The 21,934-nt window shown below is 35.6% G+C and overlaps 1 protein-coding gene across 3 annotated transcripts in view; it reads left to right on the forward strand.

The window, feature by feature from the left end:
* The window catches only part of LOC111055824 (zinc finger protein OZF-like), a 42,622-nt gene extending 23,615 nt beyond the window's left edge, over positions 1-19,007 (forward strand). Inside the window, exons 1-2 of one of the 3 annotated variants that reach the window (XM_039430145.1) lie at positions 12,784-12,909; positions 16,027-19,007. In XM_039430145.1, coding sequence (XP_039286079.1) covers positions 12,898-12,909; positions 16,027-17,427 — 1,413 coding nt within the window. In that variant the 5' untranslated portion in view covers positions 12,784-12,897 and the 3' untranslated portion in view covers positions 17,428-19,007. Of the gene's footprint in view, positions 1-12,783; positions 12,910-16,026 lie in introns of those variants that run through there. The other 2 variants (XM_039430144.1, XM_039430146.1) reach the window with 2 other exon arrangements.
* The last annotated feature ends 2,927 nt before the right edge of the window (positions 19,008-21,934 follow it).

Consider the following 21,934-nt stretch of genomic DNA (forward strand, 5'->3'; position numbering starts at 1 on the left):
GTTTATTTATAGTTAATCTTGTAAAGTTTCGAGTATAAGGATTTTGTACAGACGGACAAAGGTTGTGTAAATGTCTATTCAAAGTAAGATGCTGCTTATTTCTATTGGCATGTGTAATGATTTTCCCTACAAAGACCTGTCATAGCGTTGGAACCCCAAATTCAACAAACAACTTCCTGCTTGGATACAGTCTAGGTTTCAATTTAGATATTATGTGTTGCACATGAAAGTTCCATTTCAAGTGAATGTCAACTATTATTCCAAGATATTTTTGAAAATTGACTTTTTCAATTGTTCCACAGATACAATTATTGGGTCTAGAGACGATATGAGAGTCATGGTTGTGAATTTTCATATCTAATTCAATAGGTTGTGAAATCTGACAAAGCATTTATTGGAACGGTTCCACTTGTTACTCGTTCCGTTACTACGTAGACATCATGTCATCATTTTGTTCATCTGCGCTGTCCGGTGACGTCACAGTCACGGTTCTTCGGCACTGCCATAATCAAGTTGGTTTTCTATATTATTCGTCGTGTTATTTGTCGTTTCAATTTTAATATTTGTACTATTCGATTTTTTCGAATTTATTTTGTCTTTAGGCATCTTACTTTCTAGATATTTGCTACTTTTTCACCAAACGTCTGTAAACGTTTTCGTACGTGGCTGACATTTCCGCCTTCCCTTTTTTGTTGCTAGCGCGTCTAGCTTGCTTCTTGTCCTTCAATGGTTCCTAGTCGGTGAGTGCACTTTCGCTCCCGGTCTAAACTTTTTCATCCAAATTCATCTAGTTTACAGAACGTTTTTAAAAGTGAATTATTCTTTCAAATTAATTCGTTTATTCTATTCTTCAATTGTGATTTAATTATTCATCGATTTCTTCACTTATTCACGCTGATAAACTTTGTCAAGATCACAAACTCATGGTGGCGTCTATTGCCATTCTTCTAACAATTGGCTTCACCTCTTGAAACTCAAGCTTTCAATTTCATCTTCTCTACCGTTTGGAAATCAATCTAAAAATTCCACAACTTGAAATTCGGATTATTCATTTGGAATTCTACATGTTCCTGCTCACATTTCCACTGGGGGATTCGCCTACTGTTGGACGCTTCCATTCTTGTCTTTGCATGGTCAGATCACATCATCGCTTGCTGATGTCCTGTTCTTTGGGTACCGTGGATTCATTGCCTGTCTGCCTGGCTGCATCTCTTCTTCAAAATTTCATTCAGGTTATGTAAATCGTTTTAATCAACTTTCATTTACACGTGTATTACATAATTGTTCATAAAATGCTACAGCGTCTCAGTAATGGACCACACTCTCAATTTCTAATTCAAACAGTTTTATGTGCATTCATATAATTTTTGTAGCTATCATTCAACCTTTTTGGCAATTAAAAACATTTAATTGTCCATACCTTTGGCAATCGAGCCTATCTTCATGAATTCAATATGTTACAGTGCATGTCTCATTAAGAGCACTGTCCTACATAATGTCAAGGTTATAATATGTACTTCATTCAATTTTGTTGATAGCTACCCTTGGTTTTACAAGCGTATTAATGTCAACCAAGACATTCAATTTTGTTGATAGCCACCCTTGGCTTTACAAGTGTATTAATGTCGACCAAGACATTCAATTTTGTATGTGATAGCTACCCTTGGCTTTACAAGCGTACTAATGTCGACCAAGACATTCAATTTTGTTAATAGCTACCCTTAGCTCTTAAGTGTCATTTTAAGGCCACTGACGCCTATTAATTGTTCTATTGATGTCTATCTTGACATTCAATTCACTGAAGGCCTATGTCGCCTGTATTTGATAGCTACCCTTGGCTTGCAAGCGTGTTCTCATATTTGAGTTGTTCTATTAATGTCTAACTTGACATTTAATTCATTGAAGGCCCATGCTGCCTATATTAACGTATTCTATATTAGTAATTATTTCACTGTATTGATAGCTACGCTTGGCTTGTAAGCACATTCACATATTTGAGTTGTTCAATTAATGTCTAGCTTGACATTTAATTCACTGAAGGCCTATGCCGCCTATATTAATGTATTCTATTTATTGAGCACTATCTACAGCTTATTGTCATTTATTACAATTCCTTTTGTAAATCATTAAGATTGAATTTTGCACTCAATTTCATTATAGCACTCAATTCATATTGGCAATTTAGGTATCATTAATAATACCTTTTCGATTATTGTCAGGCTTCAATGGTCATTAATGTCATTGACCTAATTTCATTTAAATTTTGTATTTCTCTAACGTTTTTTATTACATGTTGTAATTGTCCCAAGATTTTTTGATTCAATCTACTTACACTTGTTTTTGTATGTGGCCATCTGCCTATTATTTTATTATTATTAAATCTCATTTTGTTGACTCATTTTGTCTTTTATTGGCGTACTTACCACACTTCAAGCTATCAGTATTTTTATGCACAGAATTCAAAGATTTATTTGTAGGTATTAATACCAACTATCATTCACAGTCCACTGCCCTGACTTTGTATTCTGTCATAAAAATTGGTCCTCCGGGCCGGATTTTTGATCCATTGTTTACCTAGGATAATTGTTAATTGGACCAATTGGATAAAAATTGGTCCTCCAGCCTGTTCATTTTTGATCCAGTGTTTACCTAGGATAATTGTTAATTGGACTAATTGGATAAAAATTGGTCCTCCAGCCCGTTCATTTTTGATCCAGTGTTTACCTAGGATAATTGTTAATTGGATCAATTGGATAAAAATTGGTCCTCCAGCCCGTTCATTTTTGATCCAGTGTTTACCTGGGATAATTGTTAATTTTTATTACCCATTTCTTGGTCCATTGAACCTTAGGGTTTCAGTGACTGTGTGCCTAATAGTCTAGCTTGACGCCAATGATTAGATCCCACACTAGAGTATATTTTATTCCATTGTACCTTTGTATGTTTGTATTGTTTAATATTAAGCATTCACACACTTGTTTCAAATTTTCAGTACTGGCTGCAACTCAAAGCACGCTGCGACGTGTATGCACCAGCTATCAACTATCTTGTACCCTGAGAGACTGAACCGCACTGAACTGGTCACAGACGGCTATTGCGCATTGAGAAAACAACACACAGCAAAATGACTCACCACACAGCAAGCTTGATACAACTTGCCTCAAATGCACAGGCGTGCCTCTCTGCGTACTGGACCAGCGCCCAAAGTTGCTTATTGGCTCAGCAATCGCATTGCTACAGTGCAGTATCGTTTCGTTCACTCAGGTTTTTCTGTTAGTTTTTAAGCATGTCCGATCATGAGGAAGATTCACTGACTTCCTGAGCCTTCTGCCCTTTTCAATGCAAGAGACAATTTACACCAGGAAATAGATTGGTTCATAACCAACAATAACGATTATGTTGTGGACACTGAAGCCACTTATTATCAATTGTTGACTGTCAAAAACGAACTAGGTTCACTCAGAATTAAGTATGATAAGATTCATGAACATTTATGGAATGCAGAGTTGCAAGCACAAGATACTTCAACTCATTTTGAAATACTTAATAAGTTCATCTCCATTGCCTCTAAGGCAAACGCTGTATTAACTGCCTTTGAAAGCAGACAACGCAACAATGAGGCCACTGCTGGTGCTTCCCAGCGGCCAACATCTCAAAACTCACATTTGGCAAATTTTCAGTTGCCTCAGATTCCGCTTCCACGCTTCGATGGGGAGCTTTCAAAATGGCAAGCATTCTCAAGTGCTTTTACCAATATTATTGGTAATCAGGATAATATTAATGACTCATTGAAATTTTTCTATCTTCATCAATCACTCAGTGGTGAAGCTCTTGCTAGAGTGGAACACATTGAAGCTGACAAAAATGGTTTTCAGCTTGCATGGAACCTCTTAAAGGAGAGGTATGACAATAAGAGATTAATTGCTGCCAGGCACATCACAGCAATTAAATCTCCTCTTACCATAAAACGTAACTGTCCGCAATCATTACGGGCATTCATTGACTTTTGCAAGTCCCACATTACCGTGCTCGAAGCGCTTCAACTTGGAGTCCAAATCAAGGACTTATTGTACATGCACAAAATGTTGTTGCAGTTGGATACTGCTACTGTTCGAGAAAGGGAAAAGAGTGTTGGTATACACGACATTCCCACCATTGATAAATTTTGGAATTTTTTGGAATCACAATGCAAAATCATGGAAGCTGTTGCTTCAAGCTCAGCTAACCATCATCAAGGAAATGTACAGCAAAGTACATCCAACTCAGTTGGTGCTCATAGCAAGCCGAAGTTCAATCAAAATCAATCGAATGTTCAATCTAGGATGCAGGTTACTACCTCTTCTATGTCACCTTGTAGTTTTTGTAATTCTGTTGGTTATTTTCCAAATCGTTGTAATGAATTATTGAAGTTGCAGGTTACTGATCGTTGGAATGCTGTCCATGACAAAAGGTTATGTTATAATTGCCTCAAGCCTTTCACACCCAATCATATTTGTTCGGACAAATCGTGTACACTTTGTGGCAAGAGTCACCACACTGTTCTTCATAGGTTGTATCCTCAATCACGAGACACTCAGCCTACTTCTAAGGATAAGGTAACTTCAAATGTTATTCATTCTCAATCTTTTGCTCCCTCCAAGGGTAAGAATGCTGGCTTGAATTCCGTCATGGTTCAGAATGCAGAAACAACTAAACAAGCTGTTTCTCATGCAGAACAGCCTCAGAAGAACTCTCATGTCACAATGAGCTCCACTTCGTCACTGTGTTTGCAACAGCAATCAACTGTCGCTTTGTTACCTACTGCCAAAGTTTTGGTTCAATCTTCTAGTGGGGAATTTATTAAAGCAACTGCGCTTTTGGATTATTGCTCTGATTGTAATTTGATGTCAACTAGGTTGGCTGAAAAATTGTCACTTGTTACTTTGTATTCGGACACTTTGATTCATAGTGTAAGTGAGAATAAGACCAAATCATCTATTTCTCATTCAGTTTGCTTGTCTTCATCTGATCGTTCGTGGTTGGTTGAAGAAAATTGTATTGTAGTTGATAGCATATCATCTAATGTTCCTAGTGTGAACATTGATCTTTCTAAAATTTCAATTCCTGTTGAACTAAAATTAGCGGAACCATTGTTTGATCAGCCTAAGCCTGTAGATTTGTTACTTGGTGCTGGCATATTCACATCTGTACTTCAGCCTGGTAAATTGTATCTTGCTCAAAACGCTCCCATTCTTCAGAAAACCAGTTTAGGTTGGGTCATATTTGGTTCTTGTAAAACTATTCGTCCTGTTGCAGCACCTCGTTCGTGCCTCCCTCCTTCGCCTGTGGCCGCTCCCTGTAGGGTCATGTCGAATTTTCTAACTTCAAATGATGTCTCTCATCAGTTAGAGAAATCATTTCAGGTATCAGTTCAGGACATCAGTTCTCATTCAGTTCAGGTATTAGCTACTACTTCTTCTCATAATGATGTTATCTCAGGCATAATTAATAGTTGCTCCACCTATCACAAAATTGTTCATACAACAGCATATGTTCTACGGTTCATTCATAATTGTAGGAAACAAAATTCAGTCGCTCCGCGCTTTGGTCAATTAGCTATCTCTGAAATTTTAGAAGCTGAAAATTGTATCTTCAAATCCATTCAAGAAGAAGCTTTCTCTGCTGAACTTAAAGCATTGTGTCAAAATCAGGAGCTATTGCCTAATAGCTCTATTAAAGCCTTGTCGCCATTCATTCACTCAGATTCACTGCTCAGAGTTGGTGGACGTTTGCAAAATGCAAATGCTTCCTTTGATTATAAACATCAAATATTGTTGCCCAGCAATCACAAATTCACTCGTGCATTGATTGTTGCTCACCATCGTCGTCTAAGTCATGCTGGTGTGCAGGCCACCATGGCCAGTGTAAGACAACGATTTTGGTTTCCCTCCACCCGTCGCACCATCAGAAGTGTATTGCGGCATTGCATAATGTGTTTTCGCTTTTCGGCTCTTCATTCTGAGCAAATCATGGGTAGTTTACCAGCGGCCCGCGTTCAGGCTAATTTTCCCTTTTATAATTGTGGTTTGGATTACGCCGGTCCTATTTCCATCCGTGTAGGCGGCCCCAAATCTCGTACTTTTTCTAAAGCATACTTGTCGCTGTTTGTGTGTATGGTAATCGTGCCGTTCATATTGAAACTGTCTCGGAACTTACTTCCAAGGCATTTATTGCCGCTCTGATTCGGTTTTCTGCTTGTCGTGGCATTCCGCATTCCATTTTTTCGGACAACGCCACAACTTTCGTTGGTGCCAACAATGAGCTACGTGAGCTCCACGAATTTTTGTCCTCTGATCATCTCAAATCAGATATTCATGACACTATGTCTGTACTCAACATCCAATGGCACTTCATTCCCCCTCGGGCTCCGCACTTCGGTGGACTCTGGGAGAATGCGGTAAAAAACTTCAAACGCATATTCCGTGTAGTTACATTCAACAAGGTATTTAACTTTGAAGAAACCTGTACTCTTGCTGCTCAGGTTGGAGCCATCTTGAATTCGCGCCCTCTTGTTCCCTTGTCGGAAGATCCACATGATCTTGCCTACTTGTCTCCAGGTCATTTTTTGATTGGACGTCCACTTACATCATTACCCTTCTTACCGCCTAACACCAAACACATTGATCATCGTTCACGTTGGTATCAACTTGCTGTTTCTATCCAGGAGCTTTGGGATAGGTGGTCTAGTGAATATTTAACCACTCTTCAGAAAAAAGGCAAATGGCTAAACAATTGTGAAAATTTGAAGGTCGGCACGGTTGTCATCTTGAAGGATCCTGGTTCCGCGCAGTCCACTTGGAAACTGGCGCGCATTACTGAAGTTCACCCCGGTAAGGACGACAAGGTTCGAGTTGTCACTGTTCTCACTCCCTCCGGCACTTTAAAGAGAGCTATTTCGAGTTTAGCACCTCTTCCCATTGATGAGGATTCTAGTTAATCCCCTTGCTCTTATGGTTCATTTCGTATTTTCAGGTTTCATTGTTTTTTCCCCTGGTTCTCACATGGGGCCCAGTTTTCAATTTCCAATTGCCTTGCCAGATTTTACATATTTCTTACTTTTTCTTATTGTGCCATACCCCCGTATGACACAAGGGGCCCAGTTTATGTAAAATCTGACAAAGCATTTATTGGAACGGTTCCACTTGTTACTCGTTCCGTTACTACATAGACATCATGTCGTCATTTTGTTCATCTGCGCTGTCCGGTGACGTCACAGTCACGGTTCTTCGGCACTGCCATAATCAAGTTGGTTTTCTATATTATTCGTCGTGTTATTTGTCGTTTCAATTTTAATATTTGTACTATTCGATTTTTTGGAATTTATTTTGTCTTTAGGCATCTTACTTTCTAGATATTTGCTACTTTTTCACCAAACGTTTGTGAACGTTTTTCGTACGTGGCTGACATTTCCGCCTTCCTTTTTTTGTTGCTAGTGCGTCTAGCTAGCTTCTTGTCTTTCAATGGTTCCTAGTCGGTGAGTGCACTTTCGCTCCGGTCTAAACTTTTTCATCCAAATTCATCTAGTTTACAGACATTTTTAAAAGTGAATTATTCTTTCAAATTAATTCGTTTATTCTATTCTTCAATTGTGATTTAATTATTCATCGATTTCTTCACTTATTCACGCTGATAAACTTTGTCAAGATCACAAACTTGTGGTGGCATCTATTGCCATTCTTCTAACAATTGGCTTCACCTCTTGAAACTCAAGCTTTCAATTTCATCATCTCTACCGTTTGGAAATCAATCTAAAAATTCCACAACTTGAAATTCGGATTATTCGTTTGGAATTCTACATGTTCCTGCTCACATTTACACTGGGGGATTCGCCTACTGTTGGACGCTTCCATTCTTGTCTTCGCATGGCCAGATCACATCGTCGCTTGCTGATGTCCTGTTCTTTGGGTACCGTGGATTCATTGCCTGTCTGCCTGGCTGCATCACTTCTTCAAAATTTCATTCAGGTTACGTAAATCGTTTTAATCAACTTTCATTTACACATGTATTACATAATTGTTCATAAAATGCTACAGCGTTTTGGTAATGGACCACGCTCTCTATTTCTAATTCAAACAGTTTTATGTGCATTCATATAATTTTGTAGCTATCATTCAACCTTTTTGGCAATTAAAAACATTTAACTGTCCATACCTTTGGCAATCGAGCCTATCTTCATGAATTCAATATGTTACAGTGCATGTCTCATTAAGAGCACTTTCCTACATAATGTCAAGGTTATAATATGTACTTCATTCAATTTTGTTGATAGCTACCCTTGGTTTTACAAGCGTATTAACGTCAACCAAGACATTCAATTTTGTTGATAGCCACCCTTGGCTTTACAAGTGTATTAATGTCGACCAAGACATTCAATTTTGTATGTGATAGCTACCCTTGGCTTTACAAGCGTACTAATGTCGACCAAGACATTCAATTTTGTTAATAGCTACCCTTAGCTCTTAAGTGTCATTTTAAGGCCACTGACGCCTATTAATTGTTCTATTGATGTCTATCTTGACATTCAATTCACTGAAGGCCTATGTCGCCTGTATTTGATAGCTACCCTTGGCTTGCAAGCGTGTTCTCATATTTGAGTTGTTCTATTAATGTCTAACTTGACATTTAATTCATTGAAGGCCCATGCTGCCTATATTAACGTATTCTATATTAGTAATTATTTAACTGTATTGATAGCTACGCTTGGCTTGTAAGCACATTCACATATTTGAGTTGTTCAATTAATGTCTAGCTTGACATTTAATTCACTGAAGGCCTATGCCACCTATATTAATGTATTCTATTTATTGAGCACTATCTACAGCTTATTGTCATTTATTACAATTCCTTTTGTAAATCATTAAGATTGAATTTTGCACTCAATTTCATTATAGCACTCGATTTATATTCACAATTCAGGTATCATTAATAATACCTTTTCGATTATTGTCAGGCTTCAATGGTCATTAATGTCATTGACCTAATTTCATTTAAATTTTGTATTTCTCTAACGTTTTTTATTACATGTTGTAATTGTCCCAAGATTTTTCGATTCAATCTATTACACTTGTTTTTGTATGTGGCCATCTGCCTATTATTTTATTATTATTAAATCTCATCTTGTTGACTCATTTTGTCTTTTATTGGCGTACTTACCACACTTCAAGCTATCAGTATTTTTATGCACAGAATTCAAAGATTTATTTGTAGGTATTAATACCAACTATCATTCACAGTCCACTGCCCTGACTTTGGATTCTGTCAAGGTGGTTCACCAGTTTTTGTTGGAGTAAAAGCAATAAATTTTGTCTTATTTGAATTTAATGTGAGAGTTTGCTCATCAAACCATTGCTTAGCAATGCTTAATCCTTCATTTGCATTTTCATATGCCTCTCTCCATGATGATCCAGTAAATAACAATACTGTATCATCAGCAAAAGATATCTTGGTGGAATTCGGGATATTTAATTTGAGAAGATCATTCAAATAAATCAAGAATAATATTGGCGATAAGACCGTTCCTTGAGGAAGACCAAAACTTGTTAGAATTCTTGTATTAGTTTTATTGTTAAAGGTCATAGTTCGTGATCTATCCTGCAGATAGCTGGTAATGAACTTTTTTGCCACTCCACGGATACCACATCCATTGAGCTTATCTATCAATGTCGAATGAGGTATGGTATCAAAAGCTTTGGTCAAGTCTAGGAAAACAGCCAGTGTTTGAATGTTCTTATTGAAATTCCTGTTAACTGAATCAATCAATACCATAACAGCATCTTTGGTTGATTTACCAGACTGGAAACCATACTGATTTTTTGCAATTAAATTATTTTTATTTAGGAAGTCAACCAATCTCTTTTTGATCAGTCTTCCTATTATTTTAGCAAAATTGCTAAGTAGACTAATTGTTCTATAATTTGCTGGATTGGTCTTATCGCCTGTTTTATGGATTAATATCATTTTGGCTATTTTAAAACGTTTTGGAAAGTAACACTCACTAAAGCATCTATTTATTATTATTTCAAGTGGGCCAGCAATATAAGGGGAGATCTGTTTCAGGCAGCGACCAGTGAATTTATCCTCTCCAGGTGAAGCATAATTTTTTTGGGAATTTATCATGAGTGAAATTTCAACAGCATTTGTTGGATGTAGATAGAGACTATTTACAGGAGGTATGGATAATGATCGTAGGGGAGATGTATTTCTATTGTTATCTAGTGCTTCTGCATATTTTTTCCCAACATTTACAAAATAATCATTAAATATTTCAGCATCTATTTTTGGTTCTATATTTGAGTTTTTTTCTATTTCTAAAATTTCTCTAATATTTTCCCATGTCTTTTTTTATTACCTTTGTTCAATTCAAACTTATTATTAAAATATTCAATTTTTGCATTTCTAACAATGTTATTAAAGGTGTTTCTGTAATTCTTATAATGATTTTTCAGAACTGTATTGAAAGGCTGCTTTTTCAGTTTGTGGGCCATTCTATCTCTTTTGCGCATTGCACACACCATACTCTGATAAGCTGTTTACTAAGCACTAAGCTGTTTACCCTGTTGTCAATATTTGCAGTAGCAAAAGTCTTTGGGGTGATTTACAGTATATTTGGATTTCTGTCCAATAATCATTGTTACAAACCTTGTCATGCTCTTTGCACCTGGATTCACAAGTCCTTTTGTTGTAAAAGATAGACCCCTAGAATCATTGATAATAAACTGAGTTTGAACTGGACAGAATAGGTTCAGGAACAGCAAACTTATAATAATTAATCAAAGACATTCTTATCAAACCAAATAAGTAGGTTTATTTCTATCATTTAATTTAAGTTTACTTGAGAGATGTTTGATTTCAAGGGTTAAATAATCCAATTTTATCCACAACACTACAGGCTCAGGAAATACTGTGATTCACCGGCATACAGGAACCCGCCTCCCCATTCTCAATGACAAATCTGCAAAGTCGTGGAGAAAGGTAGCACTATAGTGAGGTCCACATTATAATGACAGTGTTTGATTAGCAACAGTATTGCTATCCTTGCCAATCATTCAACAAAGCAGATAGCACTATCTCTATCCTGCTTTGCTCTGTTGCCAGATCGTCTTTCAACAATGTAGTATTAATAATTAACAAAATATTTTTCATTGTAATTATGAAAATTCATGAAAGTGATATTCAAATGACTCAACAGTTGAAGAGCTGTAAGATTATTATCATAGAGAAAAGATAGCATAAGAAGATATCTCATGCTCATGGTATAGGGTGTTCATGTTCTAAATTTAAAGCCGATTTTTTGTCAACTCAAGCCGATTACTGTCTATTATTACGTTTTGGCTGGGTGAGAGTATAAGAATGGCACAGTATGAGTCTACCAGTGTCACATAGCTTCACTAAAAAATCTGGTGTGGTACACTCACACAACTTTCCTTGCTCACATTTGAAATTACGATCAGACTTCTGTATAATATGTGTGTTTATAATTGTTTTCAGAGTACTTTTTCCTTTGTGTAAATTGATGATTTTTTTCAGTCGTCAAAACAGCTGAAATATCACCACCGTCTGAATAATACCATCTACAGATGAAATATCTTGACTAAGTGTTCTTTTTATAAACTGCTCTACCTACCTACCTCATGCACAAGAAGGAGTTTACAAATTCCATTTCTCAAGGATGACCCCAAGGAGGTGCACCCCCATTAGTTTTCAAGGAAAAAGACTCATGACACTTGATAGAGCTGATAAATACAGGGTATGAATTTGAAATAGATCAGTCAAGCCGTTTTCGAGAAAAACATGGTTTTTTAGTAATTACTGTATCTGCCATTCTTCTCAAAATTATTACGGAGCTCCTGCAATTTCCCCAGAAATGAGACTTATGTCAGTTGATAGGGCTTATAAATTGCTATCCATGGTATAAATTTGAAGAAAATCGTTAGAGCCGATTTCAAGAAAACCATGAAAAACATGGTTTTTCAGTAATTATTCGCCATTTTTCTCAAGAATATTACGGAGCACCTGCAATTCTCACAGAAATGAGACTCATGTCAGTTGATAGGGCTTATAAATAGCTATCCATGGTATAAATTTGAAGAAAATCGTTGGAGCCGTTTTCGAGAAAACCGTGAAAAACATAGGTTTTTAGTAATCATCTACCATTTTTCTCAAGAATATTACAGAGCTCCTGCAATTTTCCAAAAAATGAGACTCATGTCAGTTGATAAGGCTTATAAATAGCTATCCATGGTATAAATTTGAAGAAAATCGTTAGAGCCGTTTTCGAGAAAACTGTGAAAAACATGGTTTCTTAGTAATTATCCGCAATTTTTTCTGCCATCTTGAATTGAGTTTCATTGAATTTCTTATTGTCGGGCCCTCATGGTATAAGGACCTTAAGTTTAAAATTTCAAGTCAATCGGTTAATTAGGAATGAAGTTATCGTGTTCACAGACATACACACACACAGACCCAAAAATCATGTTTTTGGACTCAGGGGACCTTCAAACGTATAGAAAACTTGAAATTGGGGTACCTTAATTTTTTTTGGAAAGCAATACTTTCCTTACCTATGGTAATAGGCTATGGCAAGGAAAGTAAAAGAACCATGTGGATTGAATTGCCCCAAACGATGTGTCATGTGAGATATTTTTTTCAATGCCGAAGCATGTGTGTGACGCACAATGCCTCGCCAATGCTTGCCTTGCACCAATATGTGTGTTTGTTAATGCGCGGCTTTCATCCTTATAGGATAGGGCTGTTGAAATCATTTCTATAATTTGTGTTTGTGATTAGTTTGTCATTTCAATTAATTACAGTAGGTGAAAGTGATTAATCATTGTGACTCATTCAATCTTATTAGGCACAATGGATTTCGAAGTAAGTACTTGAATGAACATTTTATTCAAAATGTGTAGGGTTGTAGCGGGTTGTAGTATTATAAGAAAAATAGGCTACTACCTAACCTGAAAAATGCACTGTTGAAGACCTAAGTTCCTGTTACAATCAATTAACGGGGACAGAGCTTTGCTCTGGAGTACAAAAGCATACATTTATTACGAAAGAAGAAATTATAATAACATTTATACAGAAATGTTCTATCCAATCACAGTAAATTGTAATTAATTGCCAGAAGAATGCAAAAATTTTCCTCACAAAGGCCCAGTTGCACAAAAGCAGGTTAAATTTTAATCCTGATTAACTTCACGTTAACCAAATCAGAGAAGACCTTTTCAAAAAGATGGATCTACTGGAATTAATTCAGGATTGAAAATAACCCTGCTTTTTTGCAACCAGCACTAAGTACCTGATTGAATGATCACAAAAGTTCAACAGCTGAGTCACAATTTTGACACAGTCCCACACACATGAACTCGCTCACTCACTTCCATCACCAACAGATGACCATCAGCTGTTTTTCCATGGATGAATAATAATGATCCTTTTTATGTCCTTCAGCAAGTTTTCCCAGGGATGAGACTTAGTGCAATCAAATCTTTATATTATAAACCTACTATGTTCTGAATATCATGAGAATCGTTAGAGCAGTTTCCGAGATCTGGTTAAATACAAATATCTAAACATCCAAACATGTAAACAGAAGTTGCTTGTTTGATAGTATACGATAATATTTAAAGAAGGCAGAGAATCATCAACAATGTTCCCATATCATCATTCTCTGTCATTATGACATGGACCTCATTACTATGGATACTCCACTCCACTTAATGTAGTATTTGTTTATGTAACTCATGATAGAAAAAAACACTCAGGCTAGGCACTCACCAGTTAGTCAAGACAAGACATGATCAGACACATTTAGTCACAATACTTCACATTGTTGCTTATGAGGCAACATACTCATTAGTCATTGCAATTAAACATGTCTTTATAAGCAACTATGTGAATTAATGTGACTGAACCTGTGTGATCTTTTCTTGACTAACTGGTGTGCGCCTAGCCCAATGTAGAAATTCATTTCACATGAATAGGTAATAGATGGAGCATGAGGTTTTGTTGTTCAACGAACTTGACCTGTAAAAAGGTTCGAAGAGTGCATGTTCAAAATTTGAAGCTGATCGATCAACTCTTTCTAAAGTTATTGTAGTGCATTCAAACAAACAATCAAACCCACAGACTGGCAACAACTTTGAACTTGAGTAAAAAGTAAGAACTTGCTAATGCTCGTTCAACAAATATTTTTGAGTGAACAACGGGTGGTATTATCAAGTTGGGAGCACATAACTTGAAGGAGTCAAAATATTTCAGTGTAGGGAATTGTGTATTTCACAAGAGAGTGTCTTTCTGAGGGATATAGGCCTATAGTGAGAAAGTGAAGAAGTGAGGATTTAATTGAATTGCAGTTTTAGTTTTTTTTGCACGGCCGGCCCTCTCTCACATTCAACCATCAACCCTCCAGTACGATGCTACATCAACTATATTATACAATCCTACTCGGTGGAATGGGGGAATTCACAATATTATAAGCAAGAGTTGATAGTAATGAATATTATTGACACAAAGAAATTTACAAATCTAGGCATGGGAAAGTCAAATTCAAGATAGGTTGTAGATAATTATGTCTGAAGCAATGTATGAAATAATAACAAAACCCTGAGGGGTTTTGAAGAAACCAACCACACAACCGGGTAAGAGAGAGAGTTAGAGAGAGAGAGAGAGAGAGAGAGAGAGAGTGAGAGAGAGTGTGTGTGTTAGACAGAGAGAGAGTGTGAGAGAAAGGCGCAGGAGTGATAGAGAGAGGGTGATGGAAGGGGAGAGAGAGAATGAGAGAGGAAGCAATAGAACTAAATAAGGTTGAGATAAGAGACAATGTCACGCAGGAGTATTGTCCAATGGTGGTCACACACACACTTCTACAGTCACACTAAGTTCTAAAAAGAATATTTCAAAGAAAGTACAGTCTGTGCCAAAATTGAAACCAGTTTACTTCCAAGCTATTCTGCCAGCTTAACAGACATAAGCGTCAAAAGCTGATAGCGACAACCAGAGACTGTTTTCCAGGTAGAGAAATTAGTCACGGACTCGCCCTGCCAAAACAAGACACTTCTTTTTCAGCACAAGAACGACAAAAGTGGCCATCGCCAAAACAAGACTGATTTTCAGTGCTAGGATGGATGTGTCTGACTTTGATGGTGGTGTATCCTGACATCGCCCCCGCTCACTCACTTCCATCACCAACAGACGACCATCAGCTGTTTTTCCATGGATGAATAATAATGATCCTTTTCATGTCCTTCAGCAAGTTTTCCCAGGGATGAGACCTAGTGCAATCAAATCTTTATATTATAAAACCTACTATGTTCTAAATATCATGAGAATCGTTAGAGCAGTTTTCGAGATCTGGTAAAATACAAAATATCTAAACATCCAAACATGTAAACAGAAGTTGCTTGTTTGATAGTATACGATAATATTTAAAGAAGGCAGAGAACCATCAACAATGTTCCCATATCATCATTCTCTGTCATTATAACATGGACCGCATCACTATGGATACTCCACTCCACTTAATGTAGTATTTGTTTATGTGACTCATGATAGAAAAAAACACTCAGGCTAGGCACTCACCAGTTAGTCAAGACAAGACATGATCAGACACATTTAGCCACAATACTTCACATTGTTGCTTATGAGGCAACATACTCATTAGTCATTGCAATTAAACATGTCTTTATAAGCAACTATGTGAATTAATGTGACTGAACCTGTGTGATCTTTTCTTGACTACCTAACTGGTGTGCGCCTAGCCCAATGTAGAAATTCATTTCACATGAATAGGTAATAGATGGAGCATGAGGTGTTACACTTTTGGTTTTAATGGGAATGTTCACAATAATATGAAATATTTATTCAATACCATATTTGAAATTGAATCGAATATTGCAAGCTGAACAATTTCTGAAAGAACCAAATTTATTAATCCTTTATTTAATCACAACATAACATACTACAACTGAGCCACTGACTTGCTTACAGGGAGGAGAGTACAGCTACAGATGCCAAAGTGGATCCAGACCAGTCCAGATTCAGTCAAACAACATGGATGGTCAAGGACAAGACAACTCAGGGTCAATGCCACATTCTCAACATCAAGGACCAGACATGGACATCTGTGATTGGCCAATCTATGGACCAGATGAAGCTGAAGACATCAATGAAGAAAAGTACCAGATTCAGCATAACATGGATAATCAGGCTGTATATTTAGACCACAATAATTCAAAACATCGATTTGAAATTATAGTGCTAAAGCCAGAGGTTCTGATTGAAGAAGAAGAATACCAACAACATGAAGGAATAATGAAAGAAGAGGAGATTCAGCAAGGAAATGATGCAGGCATACAGATTGAAAGCATCTATTCTTTCTCAACAGATAGACTGAACCTTGACCCCTTCATACCTGAACACTTAAAAGTTGAGAATATAGAAGAATCTTATGAAACACACTCAGAAACATTAGTGCATATTGAAGAAAATTCTTCTGACACATTATTTACACATTCTGAAAGTACAAGCTTACCACAAGGTGTATGTATATCAAACTTTGTTGAACAAGGAGGTTCAAGCTCCATCAATAGATCATTTGATGAAACTCTTGGGAACACTTTGATCAACGATTCTGATGAAGACCTCAATGAGGTTGACTTATTAATTAAAAATGCAAGGAAGAATGTGTTTGATGCAGCAAGTGATAGTGAATTAACTGAATGTCAGTTGTGTGGTGAAGCATTCAGCAACATCAGAGAATTAAATCTTCATTGTAGAATACACACAGCTGGGAAACAACGTAAGTGCAAGTACTGTGACTACAAAACAAAAAATAAAGAACATCTCATGCAACATATAAGAATTCACACTGAAGAAAAACCCTACAGCTGTGATTTTTGTGATTACAAAGCAATACAAAAATCAAATCTCACCCAACATTTAAGGATTCACACTGGAGAGAGACCCTACAGCTGTGATTTCTGTGACTATAAAGCAACACAAAAATCATCTCTCAACCAACATTTGAGGATTCACACTGGAGTGAGACCCTACAGCTGTGATTTCTGTGACTACAAAGCAACAGTGAAATCAAATCTCACCCAACATTTGAGGATTCACACTGGAGAGAAACCCTTCAGCTGTGATTTTTGTGACTACAAAGCAACAGTGAAACCAGCTCTCACACAGCATTTAAGGATTCACACTGGAGAGAGACCCTTCAGCTGTGATTTCTGTGATTACAATGCAATAAAGAAATCATCTCTCACCAAACATATAAGGACTCACACTGGAGAGAGACCCTTCAGATGTGATTTCTGTGACTACAAAGCAATACACAAATCAGCTCTCAATATACATCTGAGGACGCACACTAAAGAAAGACCCTAGAGCTGTGATTTCTATTACTACAAAACAAATCTAAAAAAAAATTAAGGAAACACACTTGCAAAAAACTTTGAAATTCAATTTTTCCATACAAAATTTCTCACAGTCCAAAACAACATTCAAATACTAAAAATATTTAACTGATTTCTGAGGCCCCACAACTCTTACAACAGCTCAACCCTCAAAACTCTGAACTATTCATTAACATAGAAAATATATAAATAATTAGATCGATTATTATTTAAATAGAAACTATGTCAATCAGAAATCAATCTCAGACATAATACTTCAAGAAAGTTTCAAAATGTTATTGTCTTGCCCTTCTTATCATCTGCATGATTCATCAATTATTTTCTATCTGAATATTTTTTTAAATTTAGCTGACTCATTGTACATACTACTATAAATATTCCCAGATTTATTTTTTTAGTCAGTACAATATGTATTCATATTTTTCGAATATCTGTGCAATAGAGTATAATAGTTTTCAAATAAAACTCTCAATATTCATTTTTGTCTTTTCTATCTATTCTATTATAAAATTATCCATTAATGTCTATGAATGCAACATCAGTTATGTCTTTTCAAATAAATTATCCTTGCTTCTATTACATTTTATTTTAAAACACTTTTTAACCAGACTATGTTCTAGTGTTTTCAATGTTACAAAATTGATTATGCTCTTTGCACCTGGATTCACAAGATTTTTGTTCTTAAATAACGTTTTAATTGCATTAATTTAAGAATTGAAATGAGAGACCAAAATATGTTCTTTCTAAATTCACCAATTTCACTTTCACCACCCACTTATCTTTTGAAACAAAAGAGTTTTAGTATTTCAAAAATTTTATGTTTGTTTGTATAGTATTGCTAAAGTGTTTAGTATTAATAATTTTTGTATAGTAGGGCTCATCGAATTTCCATCAAGCTGTTTACTCTGTTGTCAATATTTGCAGTAGCAGAAGTCTTTTGGGGTGATTTACAGCATCTAATTTGGATGTCTGTCTAATAATAATAATTGTTACAAGACTTGTCATGCTCTTTGCACCTGGATTCACAAGTTTTTTTGTTGAAAAAGATAGACTCTAGAATCATTGATAATAAACTGAGTCTGAACTGGACAGAATAGGTTCAGGAACAGCAAACTTATAATAATAAATCAAAGACATTCTCATCAAACCAAATAGGTAGGTTTATTTCTATAATTTAATTCAAGTTTACTTGGAAATGGTTGATTTCAAGGCTCAAATGAGTCGTCCATTTACAAAAGTGCCTACTTGCCAAAAACAAAATTTTTCAAGAAACAAGAAAACCTTCATTCCATTGAAATTATGAGTTAATCAATTACTGTTAAGTTTATAAAAATCCGTTAAAAAATTGGAAACACAATTTACAAGGTCTTAGATTACAATATTTTTTTATATATATAGTAGTTTTAAGCTGTTTTAATATGCAACTAGACAGTTTTGGAGAAAATATTTGTAATTAGCAAGTTTTGGAAATGGACCTTTGTCAAGTTAGCTAGTTTTGATACTGTAAATGAATCAGGTCTGATTTGGAAATCTTAAACAACAAAGAGCCTGAAGAAGTGTAAAACAGAATTTATTCAAATAAATGGTTTATTAAACATATTGGAATAATCTTAAAATGTTAAATCAATGAAATATTGTAGAAAAATGAACTCGAACCAAATATTAAAAAATGAGCTAGAACAATGTACATGAAAATTTTTCTTAAATGTAACAATTTAAGCAAAATGTGACTGTCTTCAATCAATGAAAAATTAACTAGCTCAACGTTTATCAAGAAGAGTTTTTTTTAACCTTATTATCATAAGTTTTTTGTCACACTCTTAAATTTATTTCCTCCATGGGCTCATCAATTTCTTTATTTTCATCAACATTTTGAAGATCCAGTTGTTCTTGTTTTGATATGACATCTTTGTAGAACTTCAAATGACAAGAACTTTCCACTGCACCTTCTTCAGCTGTCACTTCTTCTTCAGCATTCATTCTTCCTCAGGCCTCAGGTATAATACAAAACACAAAATAACTTGAACAACATAAACCTCTTGAAAATCAATCAACTTTCAATGAACACAGCTGATTGAAAATAACTGATCCCCTGGAAGTGACAGTTTGGCCAACAGTACCTTAAATTTTTATATTCAGTAATATTGATTTTCACTATGAAAATGTATGCCAGTGCTTCAGAATAAACAATATTGTGGAAGCTTACAAATAGTAAGTAGGGCTTTTTCATATTACAACTAGCCAGTTTTGGAAAAATCTTCATGAACTCTGCCATCTTAGTTGCTAGCAAGTAGGTAGTTTTGGAACAGTACCTATCTGAGTTTGCATGAAGACAGTTTTGGAAATGGAATGAAATACAACTAGGCTCACTTTGAATCTGTACTCGATTTTCTATCATTTTTTTCAAATAGGATAAAGAAACTTTTGTCACTGTAGAAGTGTTTTATAATGTGTAGTCCAGTCGTGCCAACAACATGCAATCAAAATCTCAAATTTTGTCAAGAAGGCACTTTTGGAAATGGACGACTCAAATAACCTAATTTATTTTATTTATTTATTTATTTACGATGCAAATGACACTAATGTAAAAACATTGAAATATGAAATAATAAGGTAGTCCTTGTGCTGTTTTTCTTCCAAATTTCTAAGTGACAAAGTCCAAGATAAGGTTAGAATTCCACATGTACAACTTTTATAAAATTTTAGTCCAAAATAAACATTAAAACTATTAATTTTTGAATTTAGATGGCTTGAATTATTAAATTAATTGGAAATATTCCACTCAATTAGGTACCACTTGTAATGAATAATATTGAGTTATTCAAGAAAATTTGGAACCATTCAAAAAACACAAACTTGTCCACAACACAACAGGCTCAGGAAATACTGTGATTCACCGGCATACAGGAACCCGCCTCTCTATACTCAATGACAAATCTGCAAAGTTGTGGAGAAAGGTAGCACTATGGTGAGCTCCACTTTATAATGACAGTGTTTGATTAGCAATGGTATTGCTATCCTTGTCTATCATTCAACAAAGCAGATAGCACTATCTCTTTTTTGCTATGCTCTTTTGCCAGATCATCTTTCAACAATGTAGAATTTGTTCCCCATGGGGAGCCCCATTTCTTACATTGTAGCTGAGATCTTCATCCACAACATTGAACAAAAACACATTTTCAATCAGTTTGATAGAATCATCAGCTGGTTTAGATATGTTGATTACAACAAAGAGCTCAACACGATCAAATTCATTGCCCAACAAAATGGATACTCATCCACTCTAGTCGACAACCTACTCCACAAAATAAGAACAAAATCATCAACCAAAAATAATATGGAAAATGACCAAAAATTCATCACACTCACATACTACAACAAAAAATCACAGAAAGTAGCATCATCTTCTAAGAAACTCAAATACAGAATTGCCTTTAAAACAACAAATTCACTGAGAAAACATTTTTAAGATTACCAAACAAACAAACAGAGATTGAGCAACCAGGCATCTACAAATTGAAATGTAATGATTGTAGTAAACTGTATATCGGACAGACTGGACGTGACTTTCAGACAAGATACAAAGAGCACATCAGAGCCATTAATAAACCACATAGCCACTCAAACTTTGCTAACCATATTATATCAACAAACCACACATACACCGACATCGCCACCAATCTTGAAATCCTCCATATCTCACAAAAAAGCAGAAAACTCAATGTATTGGAACAATACGAAAATCTTCAACCACACAAAACAGTTTCCCAACAGTCTCCTAAATGATCAAATAAATTTGTGTTCCCACACACTCTTTGACAAAATAGTCCACAGTTCAAAATTACTACCTCACTAAATATCCACCAACCCAACCCCCACCACAACCTATTCCATCACCTTCATCCCTTACCACACATAGCCTTGTCATCTGAGTGAATTCCCACAGTCTGATGATGACCAACAACAGGTCGAAACGATCGTCACTATACAAAAGTAAGTGCATTTTCACTTCAAAAGTTTTTTTAAAATTCAAGTTTAATTTTAACAGTGGAAAAGTATGGATATACAACAGAGTAATCACGCCGAGAGGAGAAAATGGATCCATGCATACAGGAACACTCATATCAAGGTTATGAAAACATCCCTTTCCATATCATTCAACCAGTTCTGTTTACACAATAACATTATTCCCAACTATGCAAAAATCAGTATAAAAAATCAAAACTCCCCTGCTCAAAAAACAAAAACAAGCTCAGGAACTGTACATTAAAAACAGCATTCAACATTTGTACAAACAGGAAGATAACCTCAACCAGAAAGCATACCATCTTCATTTTAAAACTGAGTTCAGAACTACATCATATAGAATTTAATGAAATATTATCTTACAATCAAGAAATTATAGATTCTATAAAAAACAAGTTGAAAGCCAAACACAACCTTAAACTAACTCAACTTATGAATACTGTGGGGTTATT

Source organism: Nilaparvata lugens, chromosome 6, assembly GCF_014356525.2.
Source record: "Nilaparvata lugens isolate BPH chromosome 6, ASM1435652v1, whole genome shotgun sequence".
NCBI lineage: Eukaryota > Metazoa > Arthropoda > Insecta > Hemiptera > Delphacidae > Nilaparvata > Nilaparvata lugens.